This window comes from Balearica regulorum, chromosome 8 (assembly GCF_011004875.1).
Source record: "Balearica regulorum gibbericeps isolate bBalReg1 chromosome 8, bBalReg1.pri, whole genome shotgun sequence".
NCBI lineage: Eukaryota > Metazoa > Chordata > Aves > Gruiformes > Gruidae > Balearica > Balearica regulorum.
Genome location: NC_046191.1, coordinates 27,522,921 through 27,538,418, shown reverse-complemented (window position 1 = coordinate 27,538,418; position 15,498 = coordinate 27,522,921). Strand labels below are relative to the sequence as shown.

Genomic DNA, 15,498 nt, shown 5'->3' with positions numbered 1-15,498 from the left:
TATCCTTTTCCTGTATTCATCTTCAGCAAATTGCATTACTTGTTTGGCTGACTTTTGTTTCCTCTTTATCTCTCTTGCTCACCCTTTAAACTTTTTAAAACCTCATTTGGTGTATTGTTTGGTTATGGTAGGGACAGGACAGAAGTTTTCAATTAGGACTGAGTAAAGGTGTCTTATTTGCTTCACAGAAGTGAATTTCTTAATTTTTGGGATGAGGGAAAGTATTCTCCCTGTCTCATATTACTTCTTATGAATGATTCTGTTTGATTAGCAGATTAAAAAAAAAATCCTCAAAACTTTATCAGTAAATCAAATAGTCTGATCACAGGAAACTGACTTTGATACATGGTCAGCTTGAAACTTGGCTAACAGGAATTCTTGTAGTGACATAGCTTTTGTCTGAACATGTTCAGTAAATACATTTTACAAGCACTGAATTTGAGGACATATCACTATTTTGAATACTTCCAGCTTATTTCTAAACAAAAATTTAGTGTTGCAATTCTCTTTCAATTATAGAAACCATTTTAAAATTCTAAAAAGTGATACAAAAAATAGTTATGTGTCAGTATAGATGTTTGTCTATATAAATCTGTAAGGTAAGATACTGCAAAAAAAAATCAGTTTTTTAAAAAAAGCAGATAAAATAGCTGAGAGGCTGCTGTAGATCTGTGCATTCTAAACTCAGAAGGGGGTGAGTGTGATGTACTAGCTGGCTCTCAAGGGGAGCATGCATCTCCAGGGGGAGAAATAGCGCAACATATTACATGATGTCGGGCACTTTATCTGGGGTACTTCCAGCCTGTTGGACTCCATTCTAGTTGCCAGTGAGGATTAGATTTAGGTTCATTACACCTTTGTCTGCCAGTTCAGCATGCCTCTCGTCCCATCTTTGCAAGGTGATGGACGCAGTACTAACAAAACAATTACCAAAGCTGATGTGTTTAAAGGGAGAAAAAGAGTAAGCAGGTGGACTTACTAAACTGTTTTTTCTTGTAAACAGTTAAGTATGTGAGATGTAGCTGTTAAGATTGCTTAAAATTTAGCAAAAAGCACGGACAGCCATATCAATCCTTGTAATTTAAGGCTTTCCTGTAGGCACATACATAAATGAAAAAGAAGCAATCGGATCTGGGCATGTCAAAATTATGATTTAGCTGCCAAGCATCATTGTCTTTTAATGTGCTTCTTGGTGTATATATGAATAGACTGTGATGTATATGTAATACAGATCTACATAGCTGTACTGCATGGGGATTAAATCAGATATTCAGTTTTAACAATGAATATAATGTCTTGCTGTCTTCTCAGTGCTGTAGTGCCATTGAGGAAAACAGGCAGCAAAACTAGCCCCTTATTAAAATTCGAGTACTTGCTGTTGTAAGCCCAAATAAGTCCCTCCATTGCAACTATACCTTGGAAGAAGTGATCTGGCATTGAGATGAGATTTGGCTGTATTGCAGAATTGTGGTAGCAAGCAAAGCTGTTTTGATATCTCTTCAGTGCAGCAGTACTCATTTTATCCAAAAATACTGAAGCTTAATAGGAGCTTCACCATAAACATGATTATTGATTCCTTCCTCTGTGTCTCACTTCTCTAGATTTAGCAAAGGAAGCAGGTAAGAATGATTCAAAGAAAGGCATGTCTGAGGCTGAAAATGAAAAATATTTGAACCCATATAAATGCTCTTTGAACCTGCGAAGGCTGATTTCTTTTTGTGATAAGAAATTTAAGAAGTTTCTTTTTTTAAAAAAAATCCAAACAAATAATTCATTGTTCATATGTGTTTGAAAGACAGGAAAATTCTTCTATAGCACAATCCTATTAATGGAGCCACCAGAGACAACTGAGGCTGCCTCTTAGTGTAAATTTCATTAGTAACTAACACTTTCCCAGTATGTTTCTTTCTGGTGCAGAATAAAATTGCTACTAAATGACTTCCATTTATTTAGATAGACGTGCTGTTGTGTGGCTTCCGTTCCTCTTAAGGAGGGAGAAGAGAGTAAAATTAAGCTTTTGGACAGCCATTAGTTCTTTACTCTGAAAAAAATATCTGCATCCTGCACAATATAATGAAATTAAATTTTGTGGATGTTAAGATTCTCGTACAGATACTCAGCACTGTCACTGACTTTGAGTTCATTTCCATAAAGTCTCCTGTTGCCTCATTTTGATGCATTTGCAGTAGATGTACGTATCTGCATCGCTGATCTTTTAACTGCCTTTGTTCCGCTGATTAATGGAGCTTTCTGACTGCAGACGTTTCTGGATTCACACAGTCTTCTGTTTAAGATGCCTTTATTTTAGACCTACTGTTGAGATCAATGCAGTCAGAGTGCCAAGTAATGGAAAGATATGGCCAGAACATGAATGGAAAAAGTATATGTATGTTATGTAATATTTTTTTTTCTCACTTCCAATAAAGGAAGGAAAAAGATGTGATTGTGAAATGAATGTTGCAAAGTTTTTAAAAAAAAAAAAACCAAACCAACTCCTTATGCTTTAGTTTGTATAATCCATCAGATAACTGAAAGAGACAAGTCTGAGATGTTGTCTTTTCTCATAACTCTTTTTATAAAGAGAAATCAGTTGGAAGCACCTTATTCTGTAGTTGGTGACTGCAAATTAGTACCTGATGTATGCAACCTGATTCTTGGATTTGATCTGTGATCTTACTATTTTTATCGTATGATATAAAGCTTGTCTGGGCTGCCCTATAAATCTTTCAGCCTTATAATGGCTTCCATACATTGTTAGCACTTTTTATTCATAAGCCTCTTTAATCACCTCACAAATTATTCTAGGGAATTTCTCCACTGTTTCTGAAATGAACCTGCTTCACCAGTAGAAGACTATTTAATGTTCTTACCCAGAGACTTTGGAGTGGTTTAAGATGTTGTATGCAAACAAGATTGCAGGCAGAACTCGATGGAAGAGAAGTGAGAAAGTTGATTTGCTCCTCAAGCTACTGTTGGATGCTGTGACTATATATTTTCTTCCTATATAGTTTGTATATAACGTCTTATGTAGTTTCTTATATAATTAAGTAAATATTCCCAAGAGCAGGAACACAACCTCTTGTCTCTGCTTCTAACCACCCACCCCCAGCTACTTATGATCTGTCTTATGACCACAGTTTTTGCTTCATTAAAAGCATTTATCCTGATTTGTAAAACGATGAGTGACTAGTTGGTAGTGGTTGAGGAACTGAGTAGTTAGTGCTGGCCGGTCTGACAGGTTTGTGGTTAGCTTTCAGCAGCTGATGTTCAGGTGCCAAGCACACATGGCAGCATGGTTTTGTAAGTGCCAAAGCCTCTAAAAATAAATGTCTTGCAGCGGTGAGGTATCATGACTCAATCAGTCCATGAGTTGCATGAGACCTGTGTGCCTACACAGGTAGGAGGTCTATTAAGTTTGGAGGGTTTTTTTTATTTTAGCTAACAGCAGTGTAAATGCAGTTTGACAATAGCTTCAGAAATAAGTTTTTTTTATTTTTATTTATTTCTTCCATTTTATTCCTCTTCTCCTGCATTTTCTCTCCAACACCACGCATGCAGATTTAAGAGCAAATTCATTAATCCACTAGTGACACTTCTGGCTCTGTTACTGAGAGGAGGAAACTGGAGTTTTTCTCTTTTGGGGGTGGTGTAATGAGGAAAGATATGCTTGGTGTCCAAAACAGTGTCTGTTTGCTCTGTGGCCATGGCTGCAAAAGATGATCACAAGAAGTTTTGGATGGGATCGTAGTGAGATGTCTTGATAATGTGGCAAGCTCCTTCTCAAGTGTCAAGGTATAAGGATTTCTATTTGTTAAAAACTTTCACTGTATTTTCTATAGCTATGAATCAATGTCTGGGTTTTGATAGAGAGAAAGTTAATAAGGCTGAGACTTAATATAGACCATTTGAAACTGAACCAGGGAGAAGGGATGTGGTGTTGTACTGTTCATTTCTTCAAGCGCAACACTTCTATAATGTTCAGCCTGGAGAAGAGAAGGCTCTGGGGAGACATTATAGCAGCCTTCCAGTACCTGAAGGGGCCTACAAGAAAGATGGGGACAGACTTTTTAGTAGGATGTAAAGTAGCCTCTTTTGGTAGGACATGAGATAATGGTTTTAAACTAAAAGAGGGCAGATTTAGACTAGATACAAGGAAGAAATATTTTACAATGAGGGTGGTGAAACACTGGCACAGGTTGCCCAGAGAAGCTGTGGATGCCCCATCCCTGGAAACATTCAAGGTCAGGCTGGACGGGGCTCTGAGCAACCTGATCTAGTTGAAGATGTCCCTGCTTACTGCAGGGACTAGACGACCTTTAAAGGTCCCTTCCAACCCAAACCATTCTATGATTCTAATTCTTCTGTTACTACAGACTGTCTCCCAAGGTGGACATCCGAGTGTGCTCTCTCACCTAATGTCTGTATCTTGTTTGCCTTTGTGCATTTCTGAATTCTGCCGTGTAGCTGCTTGTACAACACCCAGCCTGCAGAGAAAGGGCTGGTGCTTTCCACCTCTGATGTTGTAGAGAGCCCAATATGATCTATAGCAAATTGCTATTCTTTATAGTGTCTAGCAAATATTGATGTTTAATTTCGCATCTCACACACCCAGCCATTTTAAATTACAATTACTGCCTCTTGGGTTTCTCCTGCCAAGTCAAAGTTTACTCTTTCTAATTATTTTTCCTCATACATGTTAGCTTTCACCTGAGTCTGGCTGTTTGTGTCCAATCTGCCTGTCTTTTTTCCCCCAATATAAGTCTTCAAGCTTTGTTAATGTGCTATTAATGATTCTGTCATCAAATATCAAATAATACTTAATCTAATACACTCCTTGCAGCATTCCACTGGCTACTTCTGCATAGCTGATATATTACTATTTGTATTAAGACTAAATGTTTAGTTTTAAATCTGCATGAGCACATCTATCAAGCAGAGAGATTAATTTTGAAGTAAGGCTTTATGAGAGCACTGAAGTCCCAATATACTGCACCTACTGTATTCTCATACCACTTATTCTGTAGTACTGTCATAAATGCAGGCAAATCTTTCTGAAAAGATTTTTCATTTTTTTAATGTATCTAAAAACATATGGGGTTTTTTGGATATTTTTAAAGACTATGGTCCTTAATTCTCAGGGGCCACCATTCTCAAGGATGAAGTCTGCTTCGCTTAGAGCTTGAGTGCTTGAGCTATAGGAGGGTGAAGCGCAGATGTGTCAGGCTTGTCCTGGAACCTGAGGCTGGGCCAGCCCCTGTTGTGGTTTACAGTCTGACTTTAAGCCTTTGCCTTCTGCACACAGGTGATGAGGTGGTATTAGTTACGGCTTTTGTCAAAGCTGCTTTTGCATGACTTCAGGGAGACAGGGAGGTTCCTGTGCTGGATCCAGCCATGTATTCTCTCTTCCTTCCCTTGGTTCCAAATGCATTTGCCAGGTTCATTCTCTTTGGTACTAAATCATGGCTGTGGAAAAGGAGGGAAGATACTTGATTAGATTTGTTTGTTTATTATTTCTTGGAATATTCCTACCTCTGTCTTCAGGAATGATGACAATTTTACAGCTGTGGAGAGAGGGGAGTTGTTTGTTACCTGTAGAAATGTCTGGGGTTTTTTAAAATATGCCTTTTTATTTTGAAAGGCTGTGCATAGCAGAGCTGGCATAAGAAGAAAATATGTGCTTCCCACCTTCCTTATTTTATTACAAGAGCTAGACACATAAATAAAACACTAGTTGGAAGATGAGCCTAGCTAAAGGGATGCGGTTCCCGAGATGAGCTTGGTTGTACTGGGTGGTTTCACTTTGTAGATTTGATTGGCACATGGTGGTTAAATATTTTTTTAAAAAAATGTAATTTTTAAAAGCTCTAGGCTATTAAATACGCTGAAGATACTAAGTATTTTAGGTTGCTTCTTACAGTATTTTTCCTGCATTATACAGTGCACTCCTCTCATTCTCCAAAAACTGTTGTAAATGCAGGCATAACTGCCTTTTAATTTGTGTATCCTTCGGTTTTTAGGCAAGCTAGCTTGGAACTTGCTGACTTGTTTGTGGATGGCTGCTGGTATATTTATAGTGTAGGTCAGCAGCCACAATATTAATTTTCAACTAAAACAGAATCCACTTCAGTAAATAAGTTGCAGAACCATGAAACTGTGGCACAAATGTAAATTTGGTGTTCTAGTTCCTGGGAAAATATTAAAATATAAGTGCATGATGCTGTATACTTAACAGCTCATATGGTGCAAGAGCTATTCTGTGTTGCAGTCTGGTTTAATTATGCTACTATTTTTTTTTCCTTCCTTGCTGGAGCAGCTTACCTGAGGGGCATATAAACCACAAATCTTTTTTCCAGGACAGTAAAACAGTGATAAATTGCGGGGAACCTGAAGGGTACATATTTTTTTGTCACCCCCTTTGGCATAATGGTAGCCTATTTAAAACTAAATGCAATTTTAGTATTTTATAAAATGGAGATCTCTCCTTTCTGTTTGCTTTCTTTTGAGATAATGAGGATTATAGTTAACTAATCTTAAGGGTATATCAATCATAACTGTGCCTGTATGTGTTTCTGACTAAAAATGTTTCTTGGCAACAACTGTTGAATTAAGCTGCAGGCGTAAGTCTACTCTTTAAAAGAGTACTGCTGCCATAAAATTAGAGTTTTGCTATTCATGTATGAGACTTTACAGCTTATTCTGCTACAGTCTGGGAAACTTTTCCCGTGGTTTTGGAAAATACAGTAACTGCCTTCCCTTGCAGGGAAGGAAAAAATGATACTTTCTTTCATGGTCCTTCATCGCAGAGAAGCTTTGCAGCTTTCTTGGAGTATTTTGCTTTCTGCAGGTTTATCTTGCATAATTGACAGGATACTTGCTAATGAGCACAAAACATACTAATAATTTATTTCTTACAAAAACGATGCCTAGAGATGTTTTGGATCAGTTGTGTATCGGTGTGGATGTGATTTCATATATTTACTTTGGCATTCATTTAAAAACTGGTTGGATGGAGATTGGATAGCTCAAAGCCAGAGATGGTGGATCCTGACTGCAGAATAAAGCAAGATTTTGAAATGCAGCAGTGTTGCCAACAGTTGAATGAGTGTGATGTGGTAGGGCTGGTTACAAGACAGGCCTCAGGCACTTGGTTACATTCCAGTTAATCTTGTGACTGTAATCTAGTGGAGAAACTAAAATACACTAAATAAATAAACTAACGTTTTCAATGGGCATTTCTAGCAGAAGCTGTTGAAGTCGGGATGGGACAGTCTGTGATATCCTGAAAGAGGAGTAAGGGTCTAAGATAGCTGATGCCTGGCAGAAAGGGCAGACTTCGCTTTTACTACCTTGCTCATCATGCGTCAGCTCCTTCCCGATGAAGCCAACGGTGCAGTGATGGTCTCCAAGAGCTGCTCTCTTCAGAGCCTGTCTGTTGGTAGCAGATTTGTGTGGCTTTCAGCTTGGAGAGCCAGTGTGACCTTGTGTGTACTTGGAATGCTTTGATCCCAGTGGTGAATAAATAACAATTCTTCATAGGATCTATACTAATTATCTAATTGTTCAGTTGGCTGAAATGTGAGGATTCAGATGAAATTAGATTTCATCTAAATAATATGCATTATTTAGCAAAGATTTTAGAACAGCTCATCCTGATTGGCCCAGAATCAATACTTGCTCTGTTCTCGATGATCAATTTTGTCTCTTTATAACTAGGAGAAATGGAAGAAGAGATGGAAAATCCAGAAATGGTTGATTTACCAGAAAAACAGAAGCATCAGCTACGACATCGTGAGTTGTTTCTCTCGCGACAGCTGGAATCTCTGCCAGCCACACACATTAGGTAATGACTACTTTCTTCCAGTGCTTTTTGTTTGAAAACCAAGTGGCACCATCGTTATTATTCAAATATTCTTCAATATAAGATGAAATTCTGTGTACAACTTCAGTAATACCATCTTGTAAATCACATGAGCATTTAAGATGTTTTTCATATAATGTATTTCTTTCTTTTTAGAGGCAAATGCAGCGTTACTCTGTTAAACGAGACAGAATCCCTTAAATCGTATCTGGAACGGGAGGTATGAACCCATTTTGTGAATTGTCAAGCATGAACAGTTTATTCTGGCACATTTTAGGATTGGTGGCTTTTCACAGGTTTTCTAAAAATAAGGTCATTCTTTCATTTCTACATATACTGTATGGGCTTTGACAGTGGGAAGCTTTAGGCTTTGTATGAAGCTTTAGGCTCCATACAACTTTTGTTCTGATGTAGAACTTTGTGGATCTAGAGGCCAGAGCTACTGTTTACATCCTTGTGACAGTAAGCTGCCTCTCCTGGAAAGAGCCCTACTTGCTCATCAGCCTGGCAGTCTGAAAGTTCAAACCTGGAGGCTTATGCCCCAGGCAAGGCAGGGTGGAAGACGAAGTAAATGTGAAAAGAGAGAAAGCCAGCAAGCTGTATTTCTGTATAGAATCATGGAATGGTTTGGGTTGGAAGGGACCTCAAAGATCATCTAGTTCCAACCCCCCTGCTGCAGGCAGGGACACCCTCTACTAGACCACGTTGCCGAAAGCCTCATCCAGCCTGGTCTTAAACACTTCCAGGTATGGAAAGATATATTTGCTTTATCCTGAAATCTTACAGATTTATGTTAATATGGTTTAAGCTTGATCTCTTCTTAGATTTCTGAGGAGCTTAGGTCCCAGTTTTTTGAGTTCACCGTTGTTTACCTGTAGTCTTCATATGCCACCACAGACACTTAGGTCCTTGAAAAACTACTCGTCAGTTAACTCTAAGTCCTGCAGAAATTTTCACGATCTGGCTATTAAAAGGTACCTCAAACTGAACACTTGAAATGGAATTGTGTTGCACTGTTAATCACCATTCAGAATATAAATCTTGGGGTTTACTTTTTCAGATGTTTTGGGCTTTTTAAAGCTACAATTGTAATTCTTTTAAATATATTTATATACCTTTAATTGTGGCTAGACCTCTGGCTGCCAGCTGGGTTAGACACTCTTGGAATTTGACAATCTGGAAGCTTTACTTTGGGAGATTAGCAAACAATATCAGTGTGTTATTATTTGAATACATCTGCAAGCATTACATTTGCATTTTAAACATTAAAATGTTATATAAGAGGAAATCTTGTAATTAAAACTAGTAGGGTAATGGTCATTACCAGCCTTTAAGAAACAAGGATAAAACAGGTCATTTTTTGCAAGGAGCATTCTGTAGTCTGTGTCATAGTTGGGCTTTTTTTTTTTTAATGCTTTTTTAGCTTTCTTTAGTATTTATTTAAGCATAAGATTAATTCTAATCTGATACTCTAGTTTAAGAGAATTTTAAACAAAGCACAGGGATTAAATAGTCGTGTTTCTCTTTGGAATGCGAAACCAAAAACATGTCGAGTCTGCTCAGGGCTGCCAAATGGCAGCGCATCAAACAAGGGCCGTTGTATTCAGAAATGCTTGTTACCAGCTAGCAGCCTAGGATATGCCAATTGGAAAGCAAAAGTTAATCAAACTGAACTTAATTTAGATTTACTAGTACCCAGCTTTTAAGTAGTATTTGTTCTTGATTGCTCCCAACGCATTTTTATTATCACTGATGTTACAGGTAGGTGCATTGAGACAGAGAAGGGAACTGCCTTTCTCTAATCATGCAACAGCTCAGTTGCAGATGTAGGACTAAAAAGATTTCTCTTTTTCATCCTTTTGAACTCTTCAAAATGCAAGATGAGTGATGCAGGTTATTTTTAAAACTGAGCAGGCACCTAGAGATTTCACAGAATAAGAGAGTTCCCTGAATGTATCCTGTCACTTAGCACAGTATTTTGCTGTGGTGCAAACTAACTTGGACAGATGGTAAAGAAATTAAAAGCTCAGGAACAGAAATGTGCTTGGGTGGAGGGAAAAGAGATTAAGAAAAGGAGATAGTTGTTGCTTGGTAAATTCCTAGCACTGGATGGTATTGTTTTGAACTGTTTCTTCTTTTTCCCCTCCCTTGTTTTGAATCTGTTCTTTGCTTTCAAAATGTTTTGTTTGTTTTTAACATGGCTTCTGTCAATAAAGCCTAAGCAGTTCAAGGGAATCTGTCATTTGATTTCTTGTATGTTATGACCACTGAAAGTAGGTTTTCAGCTGAAGACTGTCTGCCTCAAAGGAGGTTAAACATGCAAACAGAATATTTTAGGAAGATAGTAAGCATAGCAAAATTACATTTGTGTTATCTCTGTTTTCCTCCTTCCACCCTCTCTCTGTCGTCTTCCCCAGGAAGCTCTGTTACATTCAGAGGGGGAGCTGAACGGGGATCAGCAGTGACTTTTTACTGGCAAAATTGGGTGTGGAACAGGAGCGAGGAATAGGAAGAAAAAGAAAAAAAGCAACTGGAAAACCTGAATTTCCTGTGGATACTGAATTCCCAGGGAGCTCATGAGAAGGACATAGCCAGTTATGGCAAAAGCATTAGATTTCCTTGTTCTGCAGGAAACTATTTTATATGTACCATGTATTTTACTGCTCTGCTAAGATATATCCAGAGGCTTGTGCGAATTTTGCCTGCTGGGTAGATGTCTGACATTTTGGTACCCCCCCAAAAAAATTAAATGCCATGTAGTTAAATATATTCCCCCCCTTTCACCCAGGCTGACTTTATGAAAGTAAGTTTGCAAGCTGTAATGAACTAACTGCTATTTTGGTACTGTACTTTCACTTTGAGCCTTTTTTCTTTTTCCAGTTCTTCTGTAGTTTTTTAGTGGCTTTGGTTCTTGGCTATGGCTACGGGTAGTTTAGGGGTTTGGGTAGGGAAGCTCTGAGCATATGTGTCTGTATAACACGTTGGAGAAGTAGAAAGTCATGGTTTAATTTTAACTCTTGGCAGGTCATTTTAATTTTTCCAAAAATGTTGGATGTTTTCTGGGATGTGAAATTAAAAGAGAAAACCTTTGTTTTTCTTCACTGCTAAAACTCAACATACATTTTTTTGACAGCTAAAATAAACATGGAGGATTTTGAAGAGCTATGTTATTTTGTTGTGAATGTCACTCTTCTGAAAAATCATTCTTATCACATAGTGATGATCAAGACTTCATATGCGCTTCAGAGTATACAAGGATCTGCTGTGTTCCTTAGACTATAGTTTGCATTGGTACTAAACTGACATTTATTATTAATGTTTTCAGAAATGTCACTCACTTTGCATGAGCTGAATTTCATGTTTCTATGGACAAAGATGGTAGTGGTGTTGTGTTACCTCTGGTGATTACAGTCTGTCTTGTATTCACGCTTAAGCATCTAAACTTCCAATTTTCTCTGATGCTTTTAGTTCTTTCATTGAACCTGCTTGATCCAAGACAAAACTGGAGAAGACATAAAAGATGGCCTGAGAGTGGTAGAGAAGGATGGATTTTATTTTGTAGAGAAAATTCGTAGTGATAATCTATAAAAGAGAAGCAGTAGGGCATCTAACAGTCAAATACCATGGGAGAAACTCCTTCCATGATGACTGACTTTCCCTGGCCAAGAAAGACTGTGTTAAGAAATCTCCTGTAGAATTGGCCTTCCTTGGGGCCCACTGTGTTGTTATACTACAGTGTTTGGTTTGTGCATTTGCTGGGCAGTGTGCCTGAAAAGCATTAATGTTGCATTGCATATACTTTGTCCTACAGCTAGGTATTTTGGAGCTGGAAAAAATAAAATACTATATTTATAACATGGAAGCTTGTGAGACAAAAACCTTTTCCTATGTTTTATTTATGCAACAATGCATCCTCAAAATATTGTAGTATCTTGAACTTTGTTTATGTCAGGGAGCAAGAGACACAGATTTATTTACACAGCTATAATATAAATGAGTTTTCATATACTCTGAGTCTCCCTTCTGTTGGTAGCGTGATGTACATTGGCTCTGGTGCCTGTGGGAGTAGGAGTCAGTTCTGTCAAAAATGTCATTCACTTAGGATGTAACTGAATCCCCCCCACCCCAAACCTAACCACAGCCCTTCCAGTTCACTTGGCTGGGTGTTCATAGAATATCCTGATTTGGAAGGGACCCATAAGGATCATCGAGTCCAACTCCTGGCTCCACATGGGACCAGCCGAATCAGAGCATATGACTGAGAGCATTGTCCAGACGCTTCTTGAACTCAGTCAAGCTCAGTGGGGAGCCTGTTCCAGTTCCTGACCACCCTCTCAGTGAAGAACCTTTTCCTGATATCCAACCTAAACTTCCCCTGTTGCAGCTTCATGCCGTTTCCTTGGGTTCAAGGTTCCTCCTCGGGTGTTGGAGCAGCGTTTTACCAAAGTGTTAGCTATGACTTTTATCCTGTTATCACAACATAACATGAGATTGTTCCTGCCTTTGGAGTTCATGCTTTCATGGTGGGGAAATGGCACGTTTCCTGCTGGAGGACATAGGTATGAGTTCCTGTCTTGCCTCTTGTGCCATGCTGTATAGATGATACCTTTTTATGCAGTAGCTTTCTTAGGTAGCAAAGCAGGTTTGCCTGGCTTTCTTGGCTTTTTTCTTCCTTTCCGTAGATGTCGATCTCTTCCTGGAGAAAATGCTGATTTTTATTAAAATTGGAGCAGAAAATATAGAGCTACCATGTTTAACACTCTTAAATTCTGTAATTGGATGCTGGATTCATTATACAAGAAAACATGCGAGACCTTACCTCTATGGCATCAGTCTTAGATTAACGTCTGTAATGCACGGGGCTGGGGAACAGAACTAATATGTACCCTTGAAGCCCTAGCTTCACAGAATTTTTGTCGTGTTATTGGGGAAACTCAGAGTGATTATTCCTTTTCTGGGCTTTGCATGACAGGTTGGGGGACTATCTTTTTCCTTGCCACCTCTTTGTGAAGATGAACAGGGCTTGAAACTGATGTTGGTTTTGTCCTAATTTTTGTTGCATGCTATTGACACAGACAAATATAGGGAAAGGGAAAATGAGGTGAGCATGAAATAAGATGTACTTAAACAGGGTGCTTGCTATTGCCACAGAAATATGAAGAACAGGAAAATGAGCCAGAAACCTGAGATGTAAAAAACGGCACATCACACATCCTGTGTTTCTGTTCAGAAACACTTCTTTTTCCTGGTGACAGTGGTGTTCTGGACAGAGATTACAAAAGGTCTGTTATTTCACGTCCTACCAGACTTCTTCCTGCCTCATATCCCACACCATACTTTGATGGAGCGAGCATACCTGGTCTCTGATATGTGACTCAGTAACTATAACTAAGTACTTATCCATGCAGAAAAGTTTAATTACTTATACTGTGCAGTTGCTGCTGCTGCCAAATCTTCTACCCACCTCCCAGTAATGAGGAGAAGGAAACATGGTGATTTAAACTTTGATGGTGGCAGACAAGAAGTTGGTCAGCAGTGCATCCCTGTGAGAAGGGATGCTGATCTATATTAGCAGGAGTGTAGTGAGCAGATGGAGGGAAGGGATTCATGGATTCATCCCCTCAGCTCATCACTTGTGCATCACTTCTGGGGTGCTGTGCCTGGCTTCAGGCCTCCCAGCACGAGACAGATGTTGACATACTGGAGCAAGTCCAGCAAAGGCCACAGAAGTTGTCTGGGGCTTCATGTCTCTGTGGGGTGTTTCGTTGGTATAGCTGTAATGCTCTGTCTGAAGTTTACACTTCAGTTTGTACCAGTATTTCTGTGCAGATTAAGTCACTAGCATCTAGTACTGCTATCTTGGTATATGGGAAAGTGCAATTTTGTGTTCTAAAACAGCTGATACTACTAAGTTATCTTCTGGCCCTTCTTGAGCCTTGTTTGTGCAAGAAGAGCTTTGTTCACTTCAACTTCCAAAGACTGTATTAAAGGAATGACTGCTTTTGAGGAGAGCTGTTGCACTTCTAATATAGAAGAAAGTGGTAGCATTTAACATAAGGTTTTAAAACTGGTGGTTCATTTAGTGTTTGTTCACCCAATTTAAAATTCTGTATATAGGTAGTAAAACCAAACTTAAAAATGTAAAAGCTTGCTAAGCTAAAAGCTAATAATACTGTTTACTTTTTTTGCTCTTGTTTTATTTTTAGGATTTCTTCTTTTATTCGCTAGTATACGATCCTCAACAAAAGACCCTACTTGCTGATAAAGGAGAGATTCGAGTCGGAAACAGATACCAGGCAGATATAACAGACTTACTAAAAGAGGGTAATTTCCATAGTTTATTTAAATTTTCAAGAGGCCATGTTGAATGAGGCCACTTTTATGTGCGCGCCCTGCACAGATGTGGGAGGTGGAGGTTTTGCTGCCAGGTCACGTGTACAACCATGGACTGGTTTGTTGGTGACTGAAACTGTTGCCCAGTGAATGCGGTTATGTCTCAAACCAGTCTCTAAGTGGGTGTTTGTCCAAATCATAAAAGTTGTTGAAACAAATTGAATTAATTGGCTCTGTCACAGCTTGCACTCTTTTTGTTAAGAGACTTCAGAATTTCCATGGGAAACACAAATTTCCATCGTGTCTGTAAAGCCTTTTGTGTTTTTAATCAAGCTTCACTTCCCTATAAGAGCCCCTCCCAAATTACTGCCAGTTAAATGATGTTTCCCCTCATCAATTTGCCTGTTATTGCTGGGTGCCTTTTTTTCGGAGCCCTCTCCCCATGCCAAGCGTTGGCTGCCAGCCTTGGCTTCTCACCTGCAGAACAGGCAGGAGGAAGAATTTGCTGGCCCGAATGTGTTGACACCTCAGCCTGCCCCCACTGTATCACCAAAGGGTAGGACCACAAGGAGCCTGGCCCAAGGAGAAGAGAGTAGTAGCAGTAACCAATACTATTACCAAATAGTGACTAACTTTAGATTTGTCTTTGCACTACCCTACAGATCCAGAAATGGGTCAAAAAATGGAGGTATGGGGAATATTGGCATCTAACTGACCCTTTCCGAGAGCCATGTAGTGCACAGGGAAAGGTCTGTCGTTATGCTTCCCCTAAGAGAGCAGGGGTTGTGACCTGTGTTGGAAAGACCTTCTCCAGACTGTGGGGGCAGAGATGTGAAAGCAGTGAGATGCTTCTGTCTTTGCTTAGGAGCTTTGCTGGTACTGTTAGCCTCGTGTTAGAACAGGCAAACAAATTGGTCAGGACTCTTGTTTGATTTGTTTATGAAACTGGTATTCATTCAGCAGCTGGGCAAGCCTCCTAAGCATGGATGAACTAATTTGAAAGGCATTCTCTTCCTTCAGCAGGCCAACACAGGGCTTCAGAGAAGGATAATCTCCAGATGTTTTAAAGGGAGGGAAAAAAAAAAAAGAAGAAAAAGTCTCAGTAGCTCCTGGATATTTTCAGGGTATTTTGGTTTGTGTAGTGTCAGGAAAATAAAAGCAAGAGAGTCTGATGTCATGATTTCCCCCTTAGAAAGTGGCTGATGCAAGTTGAACCAGCTACTTTTTGCCTGCTCAGAGCAGCTGGGAGTGTGCCTGTTTTCCTGGAGCTGCTGCAAGATAAAGGAGAAAGAGAGAAGCTGGGGAGA

At 39.2% G+C, this 15,498-nt stretch overlaps 1 protein-coding gene across 2 annotated transcripts in view; it reads left to right on the top strand.

The window, feature by feature from the left end:
- Positions 1-15,498, top strand: part of MTA1 (metastasis associated 1) — an 87,116-nt gene that overhangs the window by 22,083 nt on the left and 49,535 nt on the right. For both annotated transcript variants that reach the window (XM_075760227.1, XM_075760225.1), the window contains exons 4-6: positions 7,714-7,840; positions 8,015-8,078; positions 14,065-14,182. In XM_075760227.1, coding sequence (XP_075616342.1) covers positions 7,714-7,840; positions 8,015-8,078; positions 14,065-14,182 — 309 coding nt within the window. The remainder of the gene's footprint in view (positions 1-7,713; positions 7,841-8,014; positions 8,079-14,064; positions 14,183-15,498) is intronic.